The 22,924-nt window shown below is 49.8% G+C and overlaps 1 protein-coding gene across 2 annotated transcripts in view; it reads right to left on the bottom strand.

Annotated features, from left to right (window-relative positions):
- The window catches only part of Adgrd1 (adhesion G protein-coupled receptor D1), a 117,338-nt gene that overhangs the window by 23,123 nt on the left and 71,291 nt on the right, over positions 1 to 22,924 (bottom strand). For both annotated transcript variants that reach the window (XM_021162937.3, XM_021162936.3), the window contains 5 exons: positions 18,368 to 18,441; positions 8,950 to 9,073; positions 2,046 to 2,149; positions 918 to 1,029; positions 527 to 680 (listed from right to left, as the gene is read on the bottom strand). In XM_021162937.3, coding sequence (XP_021018596.1) covers positions 527 to 680; positions 918 to 1,029; positions 2,046 to 2,149; positions 8,950 to 9,073; positions 18,368 to 18,441 — 568 coding nt within the window. The remainder of the gene's footprint in view (positions 1 to 526; positions 681 to 917; positions 1,030 to 2,045; positions 2,150 to 8,949; positions 9,074 to 18,367; positions 18,442 to 22,924) is intronic.

Raw genomic sequence — 22,924 nt, 5'->3', positions numbered from 1 at the left:
AAGGAAGGCAGAGAGGGAGCAGAAACAGGAACGGGCCAAGTGACGTCAACATCTCACTTCCAAAAAAATGAGCAGAGCAAAGAAAGGAAAGACCGAGGTCAGAATGGAGAACTCGAATGTCACCTTGAACTAGCTAAGCCTGACACGGTTTGAACACACTGTCCAACAGCAAAACACAGACTCTTCTTCCCAGGACAATGGTACATTGATACGCCATGAGTCACACTGACCAATCCCATCTCCAGCAATGTCCCTCCACACCTGATCCCCCCATCCCATCCCATCTCCACCTAAACCCAACCCATCTCTAGCTAAACCCATCCCATCTCCATCTAAACCCATCCCATCTCTACCAAACCCTGCCACACAGTCACCTGCTCTGCCTCTTTGCCACCAGAACCCATTCCATTCCATCTGCCCCACCCCTACCTGGCCCACCTCATCCCTCCCAACCTATGTTAATAGGTCCCACCCCTACCACACACCCCAGCCTATCCTTGCCCTCTGCCCCTCCCCTACTACATACCCCAGCCTATCCCATAGTAGTAGAGGTGCTTGCTGTCCTCTGAGCCGAAGACCTTTATCACCATGCTGTAGAGATGTAGTCCCTCCACCAGCATCCAAGCAAAGGCGGTCAGGAAGAAGTAATGGAGGAGGACAGCCAGTACCTGGCACGGGACCTGGTAGCCAAGCAAAGGTGCAGGGTGAGACCACGGGGTACATGGGGGGCCGTGTTGAGGCTTTGCTTACTCATATTTATTCCCAGGACCTCATTTTAATCCTGGGGGGGGGGCAAGGCTCAGTTTCTCAGTCCAGAGTTCTACAGCCCGTGTTGCTGCCACTCCCCAGCCATGCCCACTGCCACTGCCATGACTCAAGAAGAGACAGCTGCTGGCCGAGGGTCAGCACCCACTCACCGTGCCAGGCTCCATGCTGAAGCTGATCAGCAGCAAGACCTGGGCTACCAGGACAGCGAAGGACAGGTTGGCATGGATGTGGTAACGCTGGTTCCGAATGGTGCTGACGGAACTGAAGACAGAGAGGCGGGTGTAAGTCCCAGAGCTCAGCCTCGACATCCTACCCCCACTCGGGTCCCCTCTCTACTTCTCTTTGAGAAACCATGAGTATCTTCATAGCTCCTACCCCTGCCCATGCCATAGCTCCCTGCTTGGACCCTGGTTGTTCTGGGCTAGCCTCCTAGTTCCTTTCATAGTTCCAGCCACCCTGCACAGCCTGAGCCCTTCCCGGAAGTTCAGTGGCTCCTCTAACCTCCCTGGGCCCTCTTCTGTTTCACCCCCTCCACTGTGAGGGACGGGGTGGGGGAGATGGAGGGAACTAATTAAAATTCTAAATTAGAACCTGCAGAAAATACACCTCATGACATCATGGGCATCATCGAAATTGAGGGCAGCAGGAAGGGAGGGCGCCTCTTGGATACAGGAGGGTGGCTACAGGACCTGCCATTTTTTTATGGTCATTCCTGGCAGGGCTCTTCCTGGAGGCCTGGATGACTACCAACAGGGTGGGCTTCCTGGCCTCCCACCCCAAGATGCTCACCTCCGCACTGTCTCCTTGTGCGTGGCAGACTGCTCGAGAAGGCATTTATTTATTCTTTGGCTTTCTCTGGTTATTGATGGGCCCCATCCAAAGGCATTTATGCATAACTTGGCCTCAAAACCAAGCACCATTGCTTGCTGAAGAGGGTGCAGTCAAGGATGTCTGTGCTAGCGCTTGCCTGGCTCAGATCCCACCGGAACTCAAGTGCCAAGGTGGGATTTTCCAGACCTTTCTGGCATGTCTAAAACCTGCTGACCCTACCCTACAGGCCCTGCTATTTCCATTTTTCCTGCACCTCAGATATGAAAGTGAAAGTCACCGGAGAACAGTCACATACTCACATCTGTACCCCTACTAGCTAGGATGCATGTCCCCCCCGCCCCAAGGGTCTTCAGAGCCAGACAGAGGAATGGCCAGAGTGACAGGAAGCACTGATATTTCCAGTAACTTTCTAGACTTCCTGGGGACACAAGGAGAGGGTGACTCACGACAGTACTGCGAAGGTGACCAGGGTGGCAGCCAAGCAGAGAACTGACAGAGAGCAGCCAACGTAACTGATGGACGACAGCGCCACCTGGTGTCCACGTGTGAGCTGCAGGAACAGAAGGAGATGTGGGAGGCTGGCCTTCCATCCATCCCATCCCCTGGCTGGGATGGTGCCAAAGTGGTTACACCCACAGTACTGACCTTGTAATGCCAACCTCCAAGACTTGCCTCACAGAAAGAGGGCTTCACCACACTGGAATTCAGGGTTGGCATTTCCCATGCTCTGGGTTGCTACGTTGTATCCGCTGTGTTCCCCACTTAAGCTACCTGGCCTGTATTACCACCATACTCCCAGCCATGTCTGAATGGGTGATCTAGGATGATCAGAGATATGTGCCTCCTCTGGCTATGAAATTCAGAGAACAACAGTGAGGGGCTTGAGGTGGGTACCAGTGGATGCACAGACATAAGGCTAGGGAGACTACACACAGCATGCTGGGTGAGAGGATCACTTCCAGGTCTCTTGTCCTCAGTATCACTAACCCCCAAATTGACAGTCACTATATACTTGCCTTCACTGGCAGGCACACACGAGCCCTTGGGACCATCTCTTAAGTGGGCACCCATGTGGTCACCTAGACTGACATCTGTTGTGACAGACCATCTTCCATGCAATAAAAGACATATGTAAACAGACTATGCATCCCACTGGAGCCCAGCAGCCTGGACTTGTTGTTCCCATCCATGCCTCAGCATCTGGTACCTGGCCCTGTTCTGTTAAGGCTGAGTTTTTGGCTCTACGGGATGGTGTCCCAGCTCTGACGGAGGCTGAGCTTCCCCTCATGTGCTCTCTGGCCCTGGACAGAGCCTAGATACAGCCAGGCCTTGAGAGACACCATGGTTCGCTGGGCGGCTCGAGGTTGGCGAGTATCCCTCATCTCAATCATTTGCAGACCACAGGCAGGAGCCTTACTGGGGCTGAACCCAGGCTGTCAGCATTCTGTGTCCTATGGAAATGGATACACAATGCAGGACCCGGTGGGCATGAACATCCCAGCTACTGTGGAAGGATGGAGATGCCATGACTCCCTCACGGAGTTAATTAGACATTGAGACTAGGCCTTCTGTAGTTCAGGTCACCCCATAGGAGAGTCCGCTAAGGAATGTGGGCCTCAGATACTTCCTACCAGGACCCAGGAGTCTCTCTGTCTCCCATCAGCCACCTGGCTTACCAGGGAAATGAGGTGCACGTGTCCTTCACAGTGAACAAATTCAGGACTTTCATCAAAAGCCAGGAGACTCCTCAAGGTTGATAGATTGACTAAGCTGCCAATCACAACAAGGAGCTACCTTCCTGGCTAAAGAACAGAGTCCAGTCCCTGGAGTCCTGGTGGGAACTGCCACCACATCAGAATGCAGCCACTCTCCTGAGAGATAACTGTAGCCCACAGAGACAAAAAAAAAAAAAAATAGGCTCTTTCCCCATTATCTGTAGTGGCTGTCAGGAACTAAGATTAACCTATGATACAAAGCCAGGCAAGGATGGAGGTAGGAAATCCAAGGACCAAAGACACAGGGCCAGGTGTGGTATAGATTCTCAGGACTGAGTCCTTCATGTCACACCAGATACCAGGAGATAAGGACCCTCTCCCTTTGCTGGCAGGTCCTGATCCCAAAGTGCTGGGGGGCAGTGGTAACTGCTGGCAAAGGCCCCCTTATCCCCTAGCTCATCTCAGAGGCTTGAAAACAGCCAGATAGGCTTTGACATTGAACTTTTGTGGGTTTCAGGCCCAGCAGGGGGATTTAACTAACCTACAGCACTCAAAAGGAGAGTCAAAGGGGTGTGTGGCATCTCACCCTTGTCTGAAAAGGCTGGAGAGACAACTACCACTAAAGCAGGTCCCCGGAGGTCAGAATCCTGAGGGGACACATGAAGGGGGCTGGTCTGTATGCACCTAGTTGGAGCAATCTCCAAGATGCACCTATTCATTTGTAAGAAAGGAGCAATCTTCACCCTTTGTTCAGAGAACAAAGAGGTGCTTGCTGCAGGCTCCGGAGGCTTGTCGGTGGTGATGGAAACCACCAATGGAGAGGGAGGTAGCTCTGTGTGTGTGTGTTGGGGGGGGGGCTGTGTGTATAATCTCTACAAAAATCCACAAAGAATTCCTCCACTATCTTATGCCTCTTCCATCTGGTTCTTGGACTCCTTTGGGGCTCCCTGCCTATAAGGAAACCAAAACTCAGACTACGGTTCACTTCCACCTTCAAGCCTAGGCTGCCCATGCTGGCCAGTCCTTTGCTTCATTTTTTGGGCACTGTCTCATCTAACCTGTCCCTGCACCTAGACACCAAGCCTACCCCTTACCCCCATGGAGCAAGACCCCCATTCTGAAGGCAGCCTCCTCCTGAAATAGGATCCCAGAGGAGACAAACAGCCCCTGCTCTGCGGCGAGCTCCTGCCCCCACCCCCAGCTTCAGAGCAGCTGATTCTTAATGAAGACTCTGGAATAAGACAGGTGGACCCCAGAGTAAGGACCTAGGGTGGGGCTCCCCAGACGTTACCTGGAAGCCTTTTATCTGCTCTGTCCCAGAGTCCCTCCTCTCTCCTTCCCCTCCCTGACTTTCCTAGAAGCAGTTTGCACAGTCCTTTCTGATGTGACTTCCTAGGCTCACATCCATGGCCCAGGTGGCCCAGGAGCCTCCCCAGAGCCTTAGGGAAAGATGTCTAATGGGAAGCAACCAACAAGAAGGCTGACACCGGGAGTGAATGAGACAATGGGAGACAGAAAGGGAGACAGGAATGAACACTTGAAGCGGGAGGCAACAGGGGAGAGAATAAGATAGGGATTAGGAAGAGGAAGAGAAAAGAAAAGACTCTGCCCTGAGGTCTCTAGCAATGGCATCCAACATCTTCCACAGCCATTCTCTCCTTTAGTACTGAGGTAAGGTCTCTGGCTGCAACCAGAGCCAATGGGGTTATCCTAGTTAGTCAGCTTGAACCAGGAATCCCCCAAGCCCATTCAGTTTTTCTATGGGTGGCTAGGGACCCAGACTCTAGCCCCCACTTGCATGATAAATGCTGTATTAGCTGAGCCATCTCCGAAGCTGATGTTTTAATGGAAGAGGTCCACACTTCCAGAGGGAGTGGCTAGGCCTGCTCCCCATCCTCCTCTCTCCACCCCAATCTGACGTGAGCCATCACAACCAGGGCATCCCTAAGGTCCTCATGCTCTCAAAGTTCATTCTGTGCCAGGAGGCCGCCCTTGTGGAGGGCGGGGGCTGGGGGTTCAGGGATGAAGGATGGTTCAGAAGCAGAACCGTCAGCTGAGTACTTGGAGTTAGGAACTCAAGGTAGAGCGCTGAGCCTGAGTTCTCAGACTGAATGGTACCCACTCCATCTCCTTCTGATAACTGCCATGAGCCTCCAGGAGCTAGTGAAAAAATAAAACGTAAAAACAAAATTCTAGGCCTTTAGGCCCAAGCTTGGGAATGTGGCCTCTGTGACTCAATGCTCCAAGGTATGCTAATCATAAAACAGATATTCCTTCCTCCACCCACTGCTTCCTGGGTTCAAAGAGTGTTCATTCAAAGAAAGTCACCCTGACCATTACCGGAACCTGCAATGCAAATGTGCTATTGTTAGGGGCTCTTAGATTGTTAGGGGCTCTTAGAAACTGTCTTGAGAGATAACCTGACACTTGTGACTTTGCACTTCCTTGTGACTCTTAACTGGTATTTTTGGTATTTTCCAACAAGGCCCTCCCCACCTCTTTGAGTTGTGGTTTCTTCCTTTAAATACCCCCTTATCCAGCTACTCAGGGCTCCATGGTCCTCTACCCCTGCGTGGTGTATGACCGTGGGCCCGAGAGCACTCTTGAATAAAAATTCTCTTGCAGTTTGCAGCAAGACCATTTCTTGTTGGTGATTTTGGGGTGTCGCCTCTCCTGAGTCAGAACGTGGGGGAGTCCTCACGTTGTGGGTCTTTCACTAGCAGCCCTGAGCTGGACTGCAGATGGCAGAGCTGAGGCTCAGCAGACCCACACAGCACACAGAAGGGAGGAACCCTGTGCGTCCCACAGCTGACACAGTTGGGTGGAGGGGGTGAGTACTGCAGACCCACAGCCCAGGACAAGGATACAAGTATCTGCCGGAGGTTGCTTGGCATGCACAGACAGGCTGAATGTCCTGTAGAAAGAGCTTGCCTGTGCCCAGTCCTCACAGACCCCTCCAACCCTAGGAAACACCCATATGGTTTTGGCTATACCACACTCCTGCCCCCCCCCCCCCAAGCAGCTCATACAGTGGTTCCACCAGTCTCATCAGCCCTTGCATTCATGCCTCCATACAGGTCACCTTCAGGGCCACATCCAACTGCCACTATCTTGAATCCAGACAAGAGATGGAAAGAGGTTCCACGACAGAACACCCAACACCGGCTTCAGGACCCAGTCTGTGCTGTCTTTTCTTTCCCACCATGGCCAGATTTAGAAATACAAAAAACAAAACAAAACAAAACAAAACCTGGCATTGGCTTCAGGACTGGATCCTCTGAGTCAGTGACCACAAACTCAGTGCCCCTGAAGTGCCTTGGAAGACTGCAGGAGGCCAGCTGAGGTTCCCACTCGGAGGAGCATGTGGGACCACTCTGCCCAAAGACCATTCGTTCCTCCTTCCTCTGAGCCCGCTGGCCTGGTCAGGCCATCCTTCCCCCCATAGATGAGAATCAAAAGCACAAACTGAAGGTGAATGCCTACCAGTCTTGGTACAGGGAAGATGACAAAGAGCAGGAATGAGCTGGGCCCACAACCCCACTTCCTGCAGGGGCCAGGTCACCTCTGTTCCCTCCAATACTGTTCCTAGTCAAATTCAGCTCAGTGTGGCTGGGTCTTCTCCTTTTTAATTAAATTTAATTAACTTAATTTGTACATGGGTGTGTACACATACATGTTGAGTGCATGTCTTTGCACGTGTGTGAACATACATGAGAATGATGTCCGAAATCTTCCTCCATCTCCCCTCCTACTTTATTCATTGAGGCAGGGCCTGTCAATCAATCCTAGGGCTCTCCCATATGGCTAGTCTAGCTAGCCAGCTTGCTCTGGGGATTCCCAGCTCCACCTTCCAAGGCTGGAACTGCAGGTGGGCCAACGCACCCACACAACATTTATGTGTGTTTCTGGGAACCAAACTCTGGTCCATCAAGCGCTTTAATCACTAAACCATATCCCTAGCCCTGTTTGACTTTTTTTTTTTTAAAGAAAAAAGAAAGAAAGAAATTGAGACTTTCAGATAAGGTATCTGAGCATAAAATTCTGATTAGATCACCAAGTCTTCCACATTTAAAATTCATAGACTTGAATGGGACCTGCTGAGTAGCCAAGGCCAGCCTCAGACCACATTCCTAGGGTCTCCTGGGAAATCATCCTAGTGTCCTCTAGAGCATCATCCTGACATCTCTTGGGACATCTTCCTGGGTTCTCCTGGGACATCATCTTAGAGCGTCCATCCTAGCATCCTGGGGTTCCCTGAAGCATCATCCTGACATCTCCTGGAGCATCATCCTGGGGTCCTCTGAAGCATCATCTTGGGGTCCCCCAGAGCATCATCCTGGGGTCCCCTAGAGCATCATTCTGGGGTCTGCTGGGGGTATCCAGTATATCCTAGTATTGGTCTAGTAATCTAAGTTACTACTCAGGTGTGCCTCACTGTCTATTGAGACACAGAAAGACACCCCCCACCACTCAACCAGAAAGACAGAAGCCTCCAGCAGTGAGCCCCAAGAAAGAAACCAGGAGTGGAGAAGGCCAGGAGAGTTATCAGAGAGTAGAAGAGATGGGAACACAATAGGATAAGACTCAAACCACAAACTGAAAGACCACAAGAAAGAATATAGGTGTCTTGGTGTCCAGGAGACGCAACCATTTCTATTACCTTATGAATTCTGTAAGTGTGCCTGGGGCTTGGCCTCACTTGTGAGAGCTGCCTTAATTTCGTTAATGTTCATGAGACTGTTCCTTTTAAACGGGATAATTTTAAACCATTTTCAAATCAACCTTCCCGAGCAATGAATAGATGTGATTTCTCTCCCACGAAGACACCCACAGGCTGTCTAAATTTGGTGTCACCAATACTGACTGGTGACAGATTTATGATATAAATGAGTCTGGATTTCCTTCTTCTGATTTTCTTTTCCCTTTTTGACTTTGTAGATTGGACCTCTCTTGAGACGAATGCCAGGCATGAGTGGCTGCTCTCTGGAAAGTATGGGCCCCTTTGCACTGCTCACCAGACCCTCCCAGGTAGACCAAAGAAAAGCAGAACATCTCTCAGTTCAATGGTCCAGCATGTGGAGGACCCAGAGGAAGATGCTCCACCCTGGTGTCATTTGAAGCGTCCCTAATGGCATGAGAACTCCTGTCTTCCACAGTGAGGCCAGGGATGCACCTGTGCCTTCCCTCTGAGTGGTCTTTGTGACACTTGGGTTCCCAACCAGCACCTTGGATGCTCACTTGCTCAACTGTCCACTAGTAAGTTACCTCCAAGGGCAACATCACTAGCCAAGGAACCTTCTCTTCTGGCTGTTGGTGTGCTTGTCCTGCAACTCTAGAGCATCGTCCCAGGGCAGCTCACAGCTTCCTCCTTATGGTCCTAGGCTTGTGATCTGGGTCCCATGTCCCATTAAGCTCCCTTAACCAATATAGGTTTCTATGTGAACCAATTCATGTCAGACTCCCCCAGCTTGCCTTTCAAAGACTTTAACAATGTATTCAGCCGTCTCCTAGATATAGCAATGTGTCCAGCCATCTCCCAGATACGAGGTAACTTTGTAGCTAGTCTAGATCTGTGTGTCAAGGGTGTTGATGGGGCTGTGATCTGAGGACCCTGTGGGGTCTACGTGGCACTCACCTTCAGTGGGACCACTTGCATGAGGATGGCGAAGTTGGTGAGGTGTGTGCAGTGGCACACCGAGTATGTGAGGTTTCCTTCTGTGAGTGCACAGCCCTGGCTGGACCAGATGCCTTCCCCGGAGCTGAGGGCACAATGAACAGGCATGATTAGTGGGAGCAATGGCACCCCTCGGCCCCCCAAGTGCAACAACTCACTGGCTAATTCTAACGGCAGGTATTAAAACTGGGAAGTGAGTGGTGTGCTGATGGGGTCACAGAAAGCTTTCTGGGACCGAGAGAGGCAGAGTCACTACCTTAGCTTGGTCCCCTTGGGAAAGCTCCTGGACCCCTCCCAGTCTGGGAAGCGATGTTTGTGGCCCAGAGTCCAGCTTGGGAGGCCGGATACTCAGGGAATCCCGAGTATCCTGAGAAAACGCATTATAGTGCTTCAGTGCATGTCTGGGGGACAGATATGTAAATTATAAGGTATACATAACTAATATAAAAGATATAAATAAGATAAACAGAACTAAAAGGCAGTGTATACAAATATGATAGAATGTGGTACATATAAATATAAAACCCCTGAATAGTACTTTTAAAACGTTTGGGGGCTGGAAAGGTGGCCCAATGGTTAATGTTACTTGCTGGACAATGATGAGGCTCGGTATTAGATTTCTGGAACATGTGTAAGAAGCTAGGCATGGTCCTGTGTGATCCTGCAACCCCAGTGCTGTGGGCAAGTAGAGGCAAGGGGATTGCTGGGATTGCTGGGATTGCTGGGATTGCTGGGGTTTGCTGGAGATTGGTGGGATTGCTGGGATTGTTGGGATTGGTGGAGATTGCTGGAGATTGCTGGAGATTGCTGGTTGCCAGTGCAGCCGAAAAGAATGCAAGTTTAAGATTCAAGGAGAGCCGGGCGTGGTGGCGCACGCCTTTAATCCCAGCACTCGGGAGGCAGAGGCAGGCGGATTTCTGAGTTCGAGGCCAGCCTGGTCTACAAAGTGAGTTCCAGGACAGCCAGGGCTACCCAGAGAAACCCTGTCTCGAAAAAAAAAAAAAAAAAAAAAGATTCAAGGAGAGACCCTGACTCAAAGAGTAAGGTAGAGAAGAGAAGGATAGAAGGCATATAGGATAGCTCTTCTGACTGTGGTATGTGTGAGCGTACATGTGTTCTCTCTCTCTCTCTCTCTCTCTCTCTCTCTCTCTCTCTCTCTCTCTCTCTCTCTCTCCACATGCACATGTTATTGTTGCTTAATATTTTATTTTACAGATTTTATCTTATGTGTGTGTTAGGGGATGAGGAGGCCTGCATGTGCACGCACGTGCCTGGAGAGGCAAGAAAAGAGCATCAGATCTCCTGGAGCTGTCCCTACAGGTGGTTGTGAGCTGCTGTCTGGGTGCTGGGAATTGAACACAGGTCCTCTGCAAAATCAGTATGTTGCCCCTCACCTCTAAGCCATCTCTCCAGCACTTCCCCACCACCAATTGATTTTAAAAAGAATCCTCGGTCCACATGTATCATTATACACAAAACACACAAAAAGCGACACTGCACACAGCATCATCATAGCATGCAGGATGCAGTGTCTACCTGGTTTCCCATGAATGTGCACAGAAATGAATGCATATTACTAAGGAAACTGACAGCCTCCTCACAGTGGCCTCCAAAACCCCAGGGGTGGGGGGAGGAGGTCAGGGGAGGTGGCTGGGGTCAAATGGAATGTTTGCTTTCCTGTAATGGTCTTGTCTCTAATTGCTGTTAGAGCCATGATTTCTTACAGTGACGCCCAGGCCAATAAGCTCTGATGACAGCTGGTTAATCTCTGCAGTGAGTGTGGTGGCCACTGTCATTTTCTTGTGCGTATTTCTCTGTCTTTCCAAATGCCAGAAAGGTATCTTTGTCAGCAAAGACAAACTTGTGCCTCAGCCTGAGGCAGGAGCCCCAGTCTACAGAGCTGAAGGAGCTGTGAGGCCCTGGCTGTCTCTGATTTGTATTCCGCTGTAACTCTTATTTCTACCCTGCGTGTCAAGGGGCGAGGGGTACTCGCCAGGAGGGAGGGAACCCAGACCCCCTTCTTGCATCCCTGACAATATCCATGCGCAAGACACCCAGCTTGAACAGCATTATATTCTGTAGCCATTGCAATACTAAGCCTGCAGCGGGGGAGGGGGGCACTGAGAGTGTGGGAAAGGGGCCATGGAGCGGGTACTGCACCTGGTAAAGGAGATGCAGGCACCAGCGGCTTTCTGGGTGGTTTTCATGATGAATGAGCCACCTCCTGGGGAGGTCAGAGGTACCCAGCAGAAAGCAAAGCCCAGCCCAATGGAATCACACATAGAGGAGCCAGACTCCATCAATAAGTACAGAATGCAAAGAAGTTTGGGCCCCTCCCCCACCCAACATTTGGCTCTAACTTTCCCAGAACTCAGGGAGGGACCACACACCCAGACGATTTTATTTTACACAACTACTTTGTATGCCCACCTAATGAAAGGATATGCTGCCTTGCCATTTGAGGTGACCCTGAGAATTTGGACAGTCAGGAGGGTGGGCGTGGCCCTCAACTCCAGCGTGGAGTGTGCTGGGAAAAACCTTCTGTGAAAGTCATGCCCCAAGAACAGGACCTGAAGATGTGACTGCCCTAATCAGCCAGGGAAGCTGCAATCTGGGTGGTGTCACCTCTGTATGGGATGGAAATCTGTTCCCAAGGGAGGTGGTGGGGACAAGAAGGCAGCTTCCCAGCTGTGCACAAATAAATCTGCCCAGCAGACAGCTGAACAGTTACAGATAGCATCAAAAATATGCACAGCCTGTGACCTGGGACGTCCACGTCAAGGCAGAAATATGGTCACTGGGGTACATAAATACAATGTGATGTATATAAATACAGTAGAGGAAACACGAATCAACAGAGGCAGAACACAAAAGAAATGGTGTGGAATGACGCAGGAAATGTAAGATGGAACAGTTCCATATATTTCCTATGAATGTAAGTGTATATGATACATAAAATATATTAAAACAATGCATAAACTCAGGGTAAGTTGTAAAAAAAAAAAAACCAAAGAGGTATTTGCTTTTTAAAAATGTTTCAGCTGGGCGTGGTGGTGCACACCTTTAATCCCAGCACTCGGGAGGCAGAGGCAGGGGGATTTCTGAGGTCGAGGCCAGCCTGGTCTACAAAGTGAGTTCCAGGACAGCCAGGGCTATACAGAAAAACCCTGTCTCAAAAATCAAAAAAAAAAAAAAAAAAGTTTCACCTTGAGAAATAAAGAGAATGATATTTTGAAGCCCTGATGTGGTGGTGCATGCCTCTAACTTTAACACTTGGGAGGCTGAGATAGGGGACTTGCTGTGAGTTCAAAGCCAGCCTGGACTATATTAGGGGCGGGGTGGGGATATAGTTCAGTGGTAGAGCGTGTGCATGAGCAGCTCTGGGTCCTGTCCTCAGTGCCACAGAAGTAAATAGATGAATACATGCATACATAAGTATTAAGTATATATCAAGAGAGTAACCATATGATTTCTTAGCATGTTAATCTTTTCCAAAAAGTGACTGATGGAGCTCAGAAAGACAGCTGCTCAGTCAATAAATGCCATTGCTGTTAGGCCTGAAGATCTGAGTTTAATAGACGTTGGGGGACACATAGGATGGAACGTGAGAGGTGACTTGAGTGACAGGTGTCCCCTGAGGGCTCTGTACACACTCTGTAGCACCCATGTGTGCATACACAGAAATGAATATTTTAAGATATTTAAATAATAGAAATAAAGTTAGAAGAAGTGGTCCAGAATTCTAAGCCCAGTGAAAATATCTTTCAAAAATGAAAGAGACAGAGGCAGAGGCAAGGCAGGTGGATGTCTGTGAGTTGGAGGTCAGCCTGGTCTACAGAAAGAGTTCAAGGACAGCCAGGGCTACATAGAGGAACTCTCTCTCAAAGAAAGAAAGAAAGAAAGAAAGAAAGAAAGAAAGAAAGAAAGAAAGAAAGAAAGAAAGAAAGAAAGAAAGGAAGGAAGGAAGGAAGGAAGAAAGGAAGGAAGGAAGAAAGAAAGGGAAGGAAAAAAGAGAGAAAAGGAAGGAAAAAAGAAAAGAAAAAAGGAAGGAAGAGAAAGAAAAAGAAGAAACAGAGAGAGACAAAGAGACAATTTGTTCTCAGATGAAGAGTAACTGAATTTACTTCCACCAGGCTTACAGTACAAGGAAGGTTACAAGACAAAAACAAAGACATAAAAATAGCTGTAGTTGGGACAAGTGTAGGCGTGCATGGCATGGCCCTGGTCTTGTCTGTAACTGTTCTGCAAAACAGCCGCTTGTCTGGGCCAGCAATACAAAACCTGTAGAGAGCTACTGGAGACAGTGGCAACCTCATAAGCAACAGGCAAGGGGAACTGTGGATGTATTAATAACATCTTAGAATACTTTTAAAGTGATGTGCTATTCATTGCTGGGAGACACCAATCAGTTGACCATGCTGTAGGCATGCGGAAACCACTACAGGGAGAAAAAAAAAACAAAACAAAACACTAAAAGATATAAATTAAAAATCAGGAGTGTAAATAATACATCATCAAGAAAGACTCTTCAAGCCGGGCGTGGTGGCGCACGCCTTTAGTCCCAGCACTCGGGAGGCAGAGGCAGGTGGATTTCTGAGTTCGAGGCCAGCCTGGTCTACAAAGTGAGTGCCAGGACAGCCAGGGCTACACAGAGAAACCCTGTCTCGAAAAAAAAAACCAAAAAAAAAAAAAAAAAAAAAAAAGAAAGACTCTTCAAGATCCTAATGAGATCAGAAAACAATACCAGGAGAAAAAGACAAACCCACAAGACAAACAAACAAACAAACAAACACGCCACCCCCCAGTGGATTACAAGACTTGGGAGGCGGTGATAGACTTTTACCCAATCATGTCACCGAGGGCATGACATAGAAATTGTCTGAACACGCTGATGAAAGATGGCCTGAAAGTCCCAGTTCTGGTAAAAATCGGATGAAAGAAGAAGGAAGGGTGGACATTCAGCACCAGGAGCTACTAATCAAGAGGCTAGAGGAGAGGCTGAAGACATGGCTTGGGAATTAAGAGTACTTCCTGCTGTTTCTGAGCTCCCCAGTTCTGTGCAAGCACCTGCAACTCTAGCTCCAGGAGATTCCAGTCTATCCCATGTGCACATACCCACACGTGCAGACACGCGCATGCACACACGCACGTGCGCGCGCGCGCGCGCGCGCGCACACACACACACACCTAATTAAAGATAATAAAAGCCAAATTTAAAAGGTCAGAGGAGTTGTGACTAAATATGTGGACCTGAGCATAGCATTCACCTTCCAGGGTAAAGATGGCTGCAGCACAGACAAGAGCAGTTATCCCAGGCCACCATCACGGTGGAGAATGCACACGCCTCCTCTCGCTTCCCAGCCCACTTCTTAAGCCTTGTTCACTCAAACTCTCAGACTGATCGGGGATCTCATGCACACTAAGCAAGTGCTCTACCACAAAGCCACACCCTCAAGTCCCCTTACACTTTTTTTTTTTTTATTTTGGGACTAGGTCTCACTGAGCTGCCTGGGCTAGCCTTGAACTCCCTCTGTAGCCCAGGCAGGCTTTGATCTTGCAATCTTCCTGTCTTATTAGCCTGTGACTTTGAGCCCAGCTTCTCCCCACTCTCGGAAATGGTTCCAGGACCCCTCATGAATACTAAACTCCAAAGAAACTTAAATATTTAAAGTGGGTCCAACATTCACACAGAGCCCACTTACAAACTCTTACATTCATCTCCAGATGATGTATACATAATGTGGAACGCAATGTGAATGGCGTGTAGACAGTTATAAGGCAGAAGGAATAATGACCGGAAAGAAGTCTGCGCATGCTCATTACAAGTGTAATTCTCCCCCAACCCAAACGTTTCAGGTTTGTAGCCAGTCCAGTACCTACCACAAACCCCATGGGTACGGAGAGCCCCGTGTGATTGGCAGCACAAGCGGACAGAATAGCAACAGAGTTGCAGAAGACCTGTGCATAAGGGGCCACTTAAGGTGGCCTTGTTGACATTTATAGAATTCCCCACCACGAATGCATTGTTCCCCCAGAGCACTACATTCTGGGTTGTATAAACAACCTTAAGCACATTTCAAGAACGGGAGCTGTAGAAAGTACCTTTTCAGATCATAAAATATTTAATTGTAAATCAACAACAGCAGGAAGGTCTTTAGAAAATTCCCAGCTGTTTGGAAATTAGGCAGCTCCCTTCAAAATGAACTAAGGAGGCGGTGAGATGGCTCAGCGGGCAGAGAGGCACTTGCTGTCAAGCCGGAGTTCCATCCCTGGGACCCACATGGTGGAAGGAGAGAGCTGACTCCCCAGAATTGTCCTCTGACCTCCAGATGCAAACTGTGGGGGTGGCTCTGAAGTTGACAGCATTGTCCCAGATCTTGGTCATGTGATTGCACAGCTGTGCTCACTTATCAACACTAAGAGAAATATGCTATCAAAGAGAATTTTCCTGAATATATAATAAGCAATAATATGAAAAGCAGTCTGGCTGGATGCTTGTGGCAGGGCCGTCTCTGGGAACTGGGGCTGAAGAGAATTCCACTGGGCATGCATATCAATGCAGGCTGTTCCCATATCTTGGAATATCCTCTCTCTGACATGCGGACTTCACTTTCCTTTGGATGTGTACCAGCAGTGGGTCTGGTCTCCCTTCTTGAGGAACCTCCTTATCAGTTTCCACAATGGCTGTACTAACTCACACTCCCTCTTTCTCCACACTCTGGCCAGCATTGGTGTCTGTGGTAGTTACTTTCAGCTGTCAGCTTGACACAACCCAGAGGCATCTGGGAAGAGGGGAGCTCAAGCTGAAGAACTGCCGCCATCAGATTGGCCTGTGGCCACACTTGTGAGGCACTTCCTTGGTTGCTAATTGATGTGGGCAGGTCCTTCCCACTGTGGGTGGCACCATCCCCTACTGAGGTGGGCCTGGGTGGTATATGAAGGGTAGCTGAGCAAGCCATGGAGAGAAAGCAGTGTTTGTCCATGGTCTCTGTTTCAGTCCCTACCCTTGGCTTCCCTCCATGATGGACTCTATCATGAAAGCCAAATGAATGCGTTCCTCCCCCCAAACCCGGTGTTGCTCTTGGTCAGCATTTTATCAGAGCAACAGGAATTTAACCAGAATGCTGTCTTTTATCCTTTTTTTTAAGAGTCGAATAGCTCATTTGGTAACAAGGAGTGAAAATAAGTCCCTGTGTGCATGAGTGCGTGTGTGTGTGTGTGTGTGTGTGTGTGTGTGTGTGTGTGTGTGTGTGCTTGTGAGTGTGTATGAGAATGTGAGTGTGTGTGAGCACATGTGCATGCACACTTTTGTGTGTGTGTGTGTGTGTGTGTACACGTGTGTATAGAGGACAGAGGTCAGCCTTGGGTACCATTCCTCAGGTACCAGCCATCTTTTATTTTCTGAAAGAGTCTTTTACTAGCCTGGAGTTCACCAATTAGGCAGTGAGCTGCCAGCCAGTCTCAGGCATCCTCCTGCCTCTGACCCCCAGAACTAGGACAACAAGCACATTTCTCCACAGGTAGCTTTTTATGTGCGTTCCAGGGAATCAAACTCAGATCCCCCTGCTTAGGAAAGGCAAATATTTAACTGACAGAGCTCTCTCTCTCCTGTGCCAAGAAGAAACTCATAAATCTTCTCTCTTCCCGTGCCTGACTGAACCATGGAGGTCAGAAAAGGCCAGCAACACAAGAATTCCCTCCCAGGCTTGATCTTTTGCAGAGTTGAGAAGAGGCCAGAGCTACCCGACTTGCAATTATCCTGTAGACAAGAGTCCCGACCGCTGGGCACCCAGTGTCTCAATAGCTGCTATAATCTCCTTCGCAAGTTCTTGGAATCTGTGGGAAGTTTCACTAATGTGTTCAATGCCTGCGCCCCAGCCAGCTGTTGGGAGGAGCCCCTGCATTCCAGGGCTGTGAACACAACCCCCTTCAACGCTGGTTCCTCCTTCTGGCTTTCCCAGGATTCCCTTGAACGCTCCTGACATCTCTCCATGGCAGTTTGCTCTAAATACCAACAAATTCTTCTTTGGATTTGTAATTTCTAGAGTCAGCTCTGCTTGTCGCTCGGCCCTTTCCCCTTGAAGGTCATACAAAACGACTCTCCATCCCCCCAAGCTCTCTTAGCACGGATCTCTCCATGTTGCCTTAGGGTGTCAATGAGGTGTTCCCCCTAGCTACTGGTGACTGTGTTCTTGGCTGAAGTGAGTGAGGTGTGTTTACACTGAACTCATGCGGGCACACATTCCCTTCGGGTGACTTTCACCTGGTGAATGGCTTCACTCAGAACAGACTTGGGTCTGGCCTCTCTGCAGCCACTCCATTGTCACTCCAACCTGGCTCACCTGATCTTCCGTGAGCTCTTTCTGGCCGGCCTCTTTCCCCGCCACCTTCTCCTCAGCTCCCAGGAATCACTGTAAACTCATTCTTGCTCAGTTTGAGCTCATCACCCACTCTGATCTCAGCTTCTTGCAATGCGTTCATCAACCCCGAGATCGCCCACCCAGAAATCTCATCTTGGTTATAACAGCCGTTCATTCCTACCTCCGTGGGGATCCGGCTCACTGTGATCTCATTTGCATTTATTTCCCTGAGGACTGGAATATTGGTTTGGTTTGCTTTGTTTTCTGTATCTGCCGACTATTTTTATTTCTTTTTCTCTTTCTTCTCTCTCTCTCTCTCTCTCTCTTTCTTTCTTTCTTTTTTGGCAAATGTCAATTTAGGAACCATCACCCCGTGACTTAATCTGGGATATTTGGGCCTCTGGCTATTGGGTTGTTTGCGTTTCTGGAAACTGCTTCTAGACATTCACTCCAATGCTTAAACATCAAATAGAGAGCTGTTTTTATTACATGTATTTGTTTGGGCACAGTGTATGAGTGCACGCTCGTGTGTACAGTGGTGGTGAGAAGAGTTTCTTCTTTCCTTCCACCGTGTGAGGATCAAAGATGGGTTACGAGACTTGGCGGCAGACACCCTTACCCGCTAAGCCATCTCGTTGGCCCCAACAGTAAGATTTTGATAGGCAAGCTTCTAAATGTTGTTTCTCAAAGTCCCAACTCCTAGCCCTCCCTCAAGCCCTTCACGATAGAAAGCAGAGGGAGAGTATTCCTGTGTGGCCTCAGGATACCCTGGATGAACCGAGTCTAAGGATATTAAAAGATTTTTAAATCCACACAACCTCCAGTCATACCCAATCGGGTCTTGCCTCATGCATGGTCATGCAAACACGTTGGCTTCATAAGCAGATGACTAACACCCTGCCTTGTGTGATGTGAGCCTGGCCTGGGGTGGACACGGAAAGTCATTGGACATCTTGCTGTCTTCCCGTCTTCCCCCACTCCTGCTTTTGTACAACTGGTAGCCCCCACACCGACAGTACCTGAAGTTAAGGAAGGCGCAATACAGGAAGAGACGGTTGCTCTCATTGGTGGCATCGCTGTACTGCTTTTGAGTCTGAAATGAAAGGAAATGGAATTACATCCCGATCACAGCAGGAAAAGCCAAGCACAGGTCCTGGAGTGGGAACAGAGGTCTCGCCCCAACCCCGTCCCAGTCCTGCCCCTGCCCTGCCCTCACCCCCCAGCTTGCACTGCCCAGGGGCTGAGACCAGGGCTCAACCGGTAAAAGCACTTGGCGGACCTGGCGACCTGAGTTCAATTCCTAAACTCAAATCAAAAATCCAGATGGGGTGGTGCACATCTGTAATCCCAGGGCCCCTATGGCAAGATGCGTGCGGAGGACACTTGGAGGATGGTGTGAGCCAGCTAGCCTGGGTGTGCTGTATAGATCCAAAATAAGAGAGGACCTGCTGCAACAAGGTAGACGGCAAAAACTAACCCCTGACCTTCACACGCATGCCATGGCACACACGCGCCTGCATCAATGCCCACAAATTTTAAGGAGGATTTGTTGTTGTTGTTTGTTTGTTTGTTTTCGAGACAGAGTTTCTCTGTGTAGTCCTGGATGTCCTGGAACTCACTCTGTAGACCAGGCTGGCCTCGAACTCAGAAATCCGCCTGCCTCTGCCTCCCAAGTGCTGGGATTAAAGGTGTGCGCCACCACATCCGGCTTTAAAGAGTTTTTAACTAATGAATTTCTAAAAGATTTTTAAATATTAAAGTGTGTGTGTCTGTGACATATACATGCATGGGAGTGCAATGCCTGTGGCAGTCAGAAGGGGGCGCTAGATCCCCCTGGAGCTAACTCTAGGAGGCTGTGAGCTACCTGAAATGGGTGCTAAAACCTAACTTGGGCCTGCTGCAGGAACAGCACACTAAACAGTGGAGCCATCCCTCCAGCTCCATTTAAAAAAAAAAAAGTCGTCAAAGACCCCGCTCGCATGCTGAACATCCAGGGTACCTGGGACAAAGCTGGAGAAGCCAAGTGACCAGCATGAGCTAATTCTAAGCCACACCTCTCCAGGGCTTCCCAAGAGCAGCACCTGCAGACTCCCAGGTCTCTTATCAGCTCATAAACAGCCTGCATGGATGAGTGAGGCAATCTCATGCTGCTTTTGAGTTTCCAAATAGAAAGAAGGAAGAACTCTGTGGAGAGGCATGGGAACCTGGACTTTGAACCACTTGCCTCAGAATGGAACAGAAAGGGTTTCAGATCATCCCTCTGCCCAGGTACCACACAGCTACAAGGCACTGGGGAAGGTCTAACACCGGAACACAGAGAACTCTATGCCTGGAGCCACACACACTTGGCATTAAACAGCAGCTGTTTACCCAGTGATGGAGATGTAGGGGGAGGCGAAGCATGCTCGGGAGCTGGGAGGGGAGGAGGAAGGGGAGATGACACTGAGCTGGACGTTGGGAGGGACAACCCTGGCGACAGCTAGGCCAGGTGCATCTCTACTGGAACAGGAGCCCTGTGTTGGATGTCTCCTCTGGCGCCAAATTGCACAGAAATGTCTAAGAGATCCGTCTCTGTCCTACCCACGTCCCTTAGAAGTATTTAAAGCAAGCAGGTGACCAAAGAAAGTCAGCCCCAGCCCGCCATGCCACAAGAGACATGGGTTCCAGGGAGGTCAGAATATCGTCTTCTCCTGGGTGGCTTACTTCTGCCCCTTCCACCCCTTGAGACCAGAGTTAAATCATCCTTCAAAGAAGAAATGCAGCTGGCCAGTGTGCAAAAAAAAAAAAAAAAAAAAAAAAAAAGGGGCTGAGTGTGTGTGGTCTGTAAGGGATGGGTAGACTGGATGTCTTGGGTCTGGAGCCAAGATCACAGGCTCAACCAGGAATTCCCTGCCCAGCTCATCCTCCGGCTCTGTCCCAGGCTCAGCTCTTTGGCTGGGACAATAGAATTTGAGGGGGAAAAAAAAGGGCCTTGAAGTTTCCAGAGAGATTTTAACATTTGGGAATGCGGCTGTGCCAATGAAAAGGTGAGTCACCTTGCACAGCCCACGTCCCACTGTCCCACTTGCCGTGGACCGTGAGAGGCCAACAGTGCTTCCAGCTCCCACTTTCCTGGGCTGGAGAGAAAATCCATTTCCAAAGGCCAGCAGGGTGCTAGGTATCCGGAAGGGCCTGGCAGGGTCTCTAGGAAGGAAGTAGCAGAGAAACCCCAGTACTATCCCACGCAAGCCTGATTATTCCCCAGACACCTGCTGTGGTGTCCAGAGCTTCCGGGACTGCAGAATAGCTGCTCTGATTCCTCGGGCTCCCTCCACCTCTGGAATGTGCTTCCAGATGGGATTAACCAGCCAATTACTCGGCACCTGCTGTTTATAGCCAAGTGTAGGCTTCTGAACATGAAAGGGGACGGGGATACATCTAGGAAGGTCCCTTGACACTCCCTTGTTCAGATATGTGTTTGCTTTGTGTCTTAAAGTGTGCCTTTACTGATAAAGGAATTGAGAGACACTTCCTCATCACTGTCCCCAAGCAAAAGGCAGGTGGCATCATGGTCCTTAATTCTGACCCTCAGCAAGGCAACATCACCAACCAAAACAAGCCACATCCCCCCAGCATAGAGCCAGACACAGGCAGAGCCTGGCCAAGGCCCCAAGCCACCTTTGTTGCTTCTTTACCTCCTACCAGCCTCTTCCCAGTAACCTAGGCCTAACTCGGGATGGTGAAGGGTCCCACAAGACAGAGGCCTGATGTTCTCTGGTTTCAGAGAATCTTCAGATAGCCCCGGAAAACCCTAGCGTGGAAAACCAGTAGACCCTCTGGGGCAGCATCAGGAAGGAACAGTTGGGTCAATTCCCATCACAGCCACTGGGGTGGGCCATCCTGAGGGCAGAAAGGATAGGCCAAGCCAGGTGGCACCCTGCCTGCACCATGATTTTCCAAACTCACCATCTTTGTGTTTGCAGCCTGGCTTTTGGATCTCTTGTCCTGCCAGTTCCAACCAGAGGAGTAGGAAGAGTCCCCCTCCCCCAAGGAGCCAAGGACCCCATAGACCGTGCACTCTGGGACATCACTTCTGCCCAGCCTCGGTGCACATATGACCCCATATACTTTGAGCTGGCATTCATTTCTCCTTGGCAACACGTTACAGGTGGGCCTCAGTCCTACAGAAGGGCCACCTTCACCTCATGACACACATCTGTTCAGATGCAGCTTCCCATGGCTCTCCCACATCATCACTGCCATGGGGCCACCGCCACAGGCAAGGCACAAGGCTTGGAGAGACACACCACCACCCACCTGTGGTCCAGAGATCCTAAAAGAACTGTCTATATAATGAAGAATTCAGGTTTCAATTTTTTCCTGGGCAGTGTGGGCCTTTGGGCTCTAGAGACAGACTCATTCCTTCAGCATGAGCAAAATTCTAAATCATGTCCATCCAGGGCTTCCCAAGAGCAGCACCTGCAGCCTTCCAGGTCTCTTATCAGCTCATAAACAGCCTGCATGGATGAGTGAGGCAATCTCATGCTGCTTTTGAGTTTCCAAAGAAGAATCAGGGGGAGGAAGAGGAAGAAGAAGAGGAGGATGAAGAAGAGGAGGAGGAGGAGGAGCAGCAGCAGCTCTGGAGAGACATGGGAACCTGGACTTTAAACCACTGCCTCAGAATGGAACAGAAAGGGTTTCAGATCATCTCTCTGCCCAGGTACCACACAGCACTTGGGAAAAGTCTAACACCGGAACCCGGAACCCAGAGTACTCTATGCCTGGAGCCACACACACTTGGTATTAAGCAGCTGCTGTTTACCCAGTGATGGAGATGTGGGGGAAGGCAGAGCTCAGGAACGCTGGAGGGAGGGGACTTGGGGAGGGGGGGAGGTTGAGATGACACTGAGCTGGAAGTTTGGAGGGACAACCCTGGTGACAGCTGGGCTAGGTGAGGATGTGTCTCTAATGGACCAGGAGCCCTGTTCTTGAACTCCCCTCTGGACCCAAACTGACCTTCCACTGACCTGAACAGGCCAGACCTGCAGTCTGGGACACGGGGGGGGGGGGGGGGGGGGAGGGGGGGAGGGTCCTGCCACTGGTAGAGACATCTGAAGAAGCCTCTGGTGACAGGAAGCATTCTTTACCCCATCTCTCTTAGACCTGCCTCCTTCCATATGCACCCCTCCCCATTTTACAATGGCCCCACCTCCTTTCATACTGACCACGCCCCTTCTCATTGATCTACAGTAGCAGGACCTGAAGAAGACCAGTCTATGCGGATGCTTCCTGTGGCCATGCACACTCAACCGCAGCTGAGTATAGCTACAACACAGCTACCCTGGTTCAGCAGCTCAGGCCACTACCCACTGGCCTCCACAGCCACTCTTGCTCTTGCCACCCATCCTCTTCCTTTCTCATTATAGCACAAATCCAGGCCTATCCATTATAGCACAAATCCAGGCCTATAATACACCTTAGACCCTCATGGGAAAGACAGAACATCGATGCCCGAGGGAGAAAGGACACCCTCCCTTTACAGCAGCACCCTCTGTTTTAGCTGAGCCTACCCTGTCCACCTGTTCCATCGACCTACC

Source organism: Mus caroli, unplaced genomic scaffold, assembly GCF_978045245.1.
Source record: "Mus caroli unplaced genomic scaffold, Mus_caroli_1 scaffold_4, whole genome shotgun sequence".
In the NCBI taxonomy this organism is placed as follows: domain Eukaryota; kingdom Metazoa; phylum Chordata; class Mammalia; order Rodentia; family Muridae; genus Mus; species Mus caroli.
Note: the sequence above shows the minus strand (reverse complement) of the source record. Positions and strands in the feature narration are given on the sequence as shown.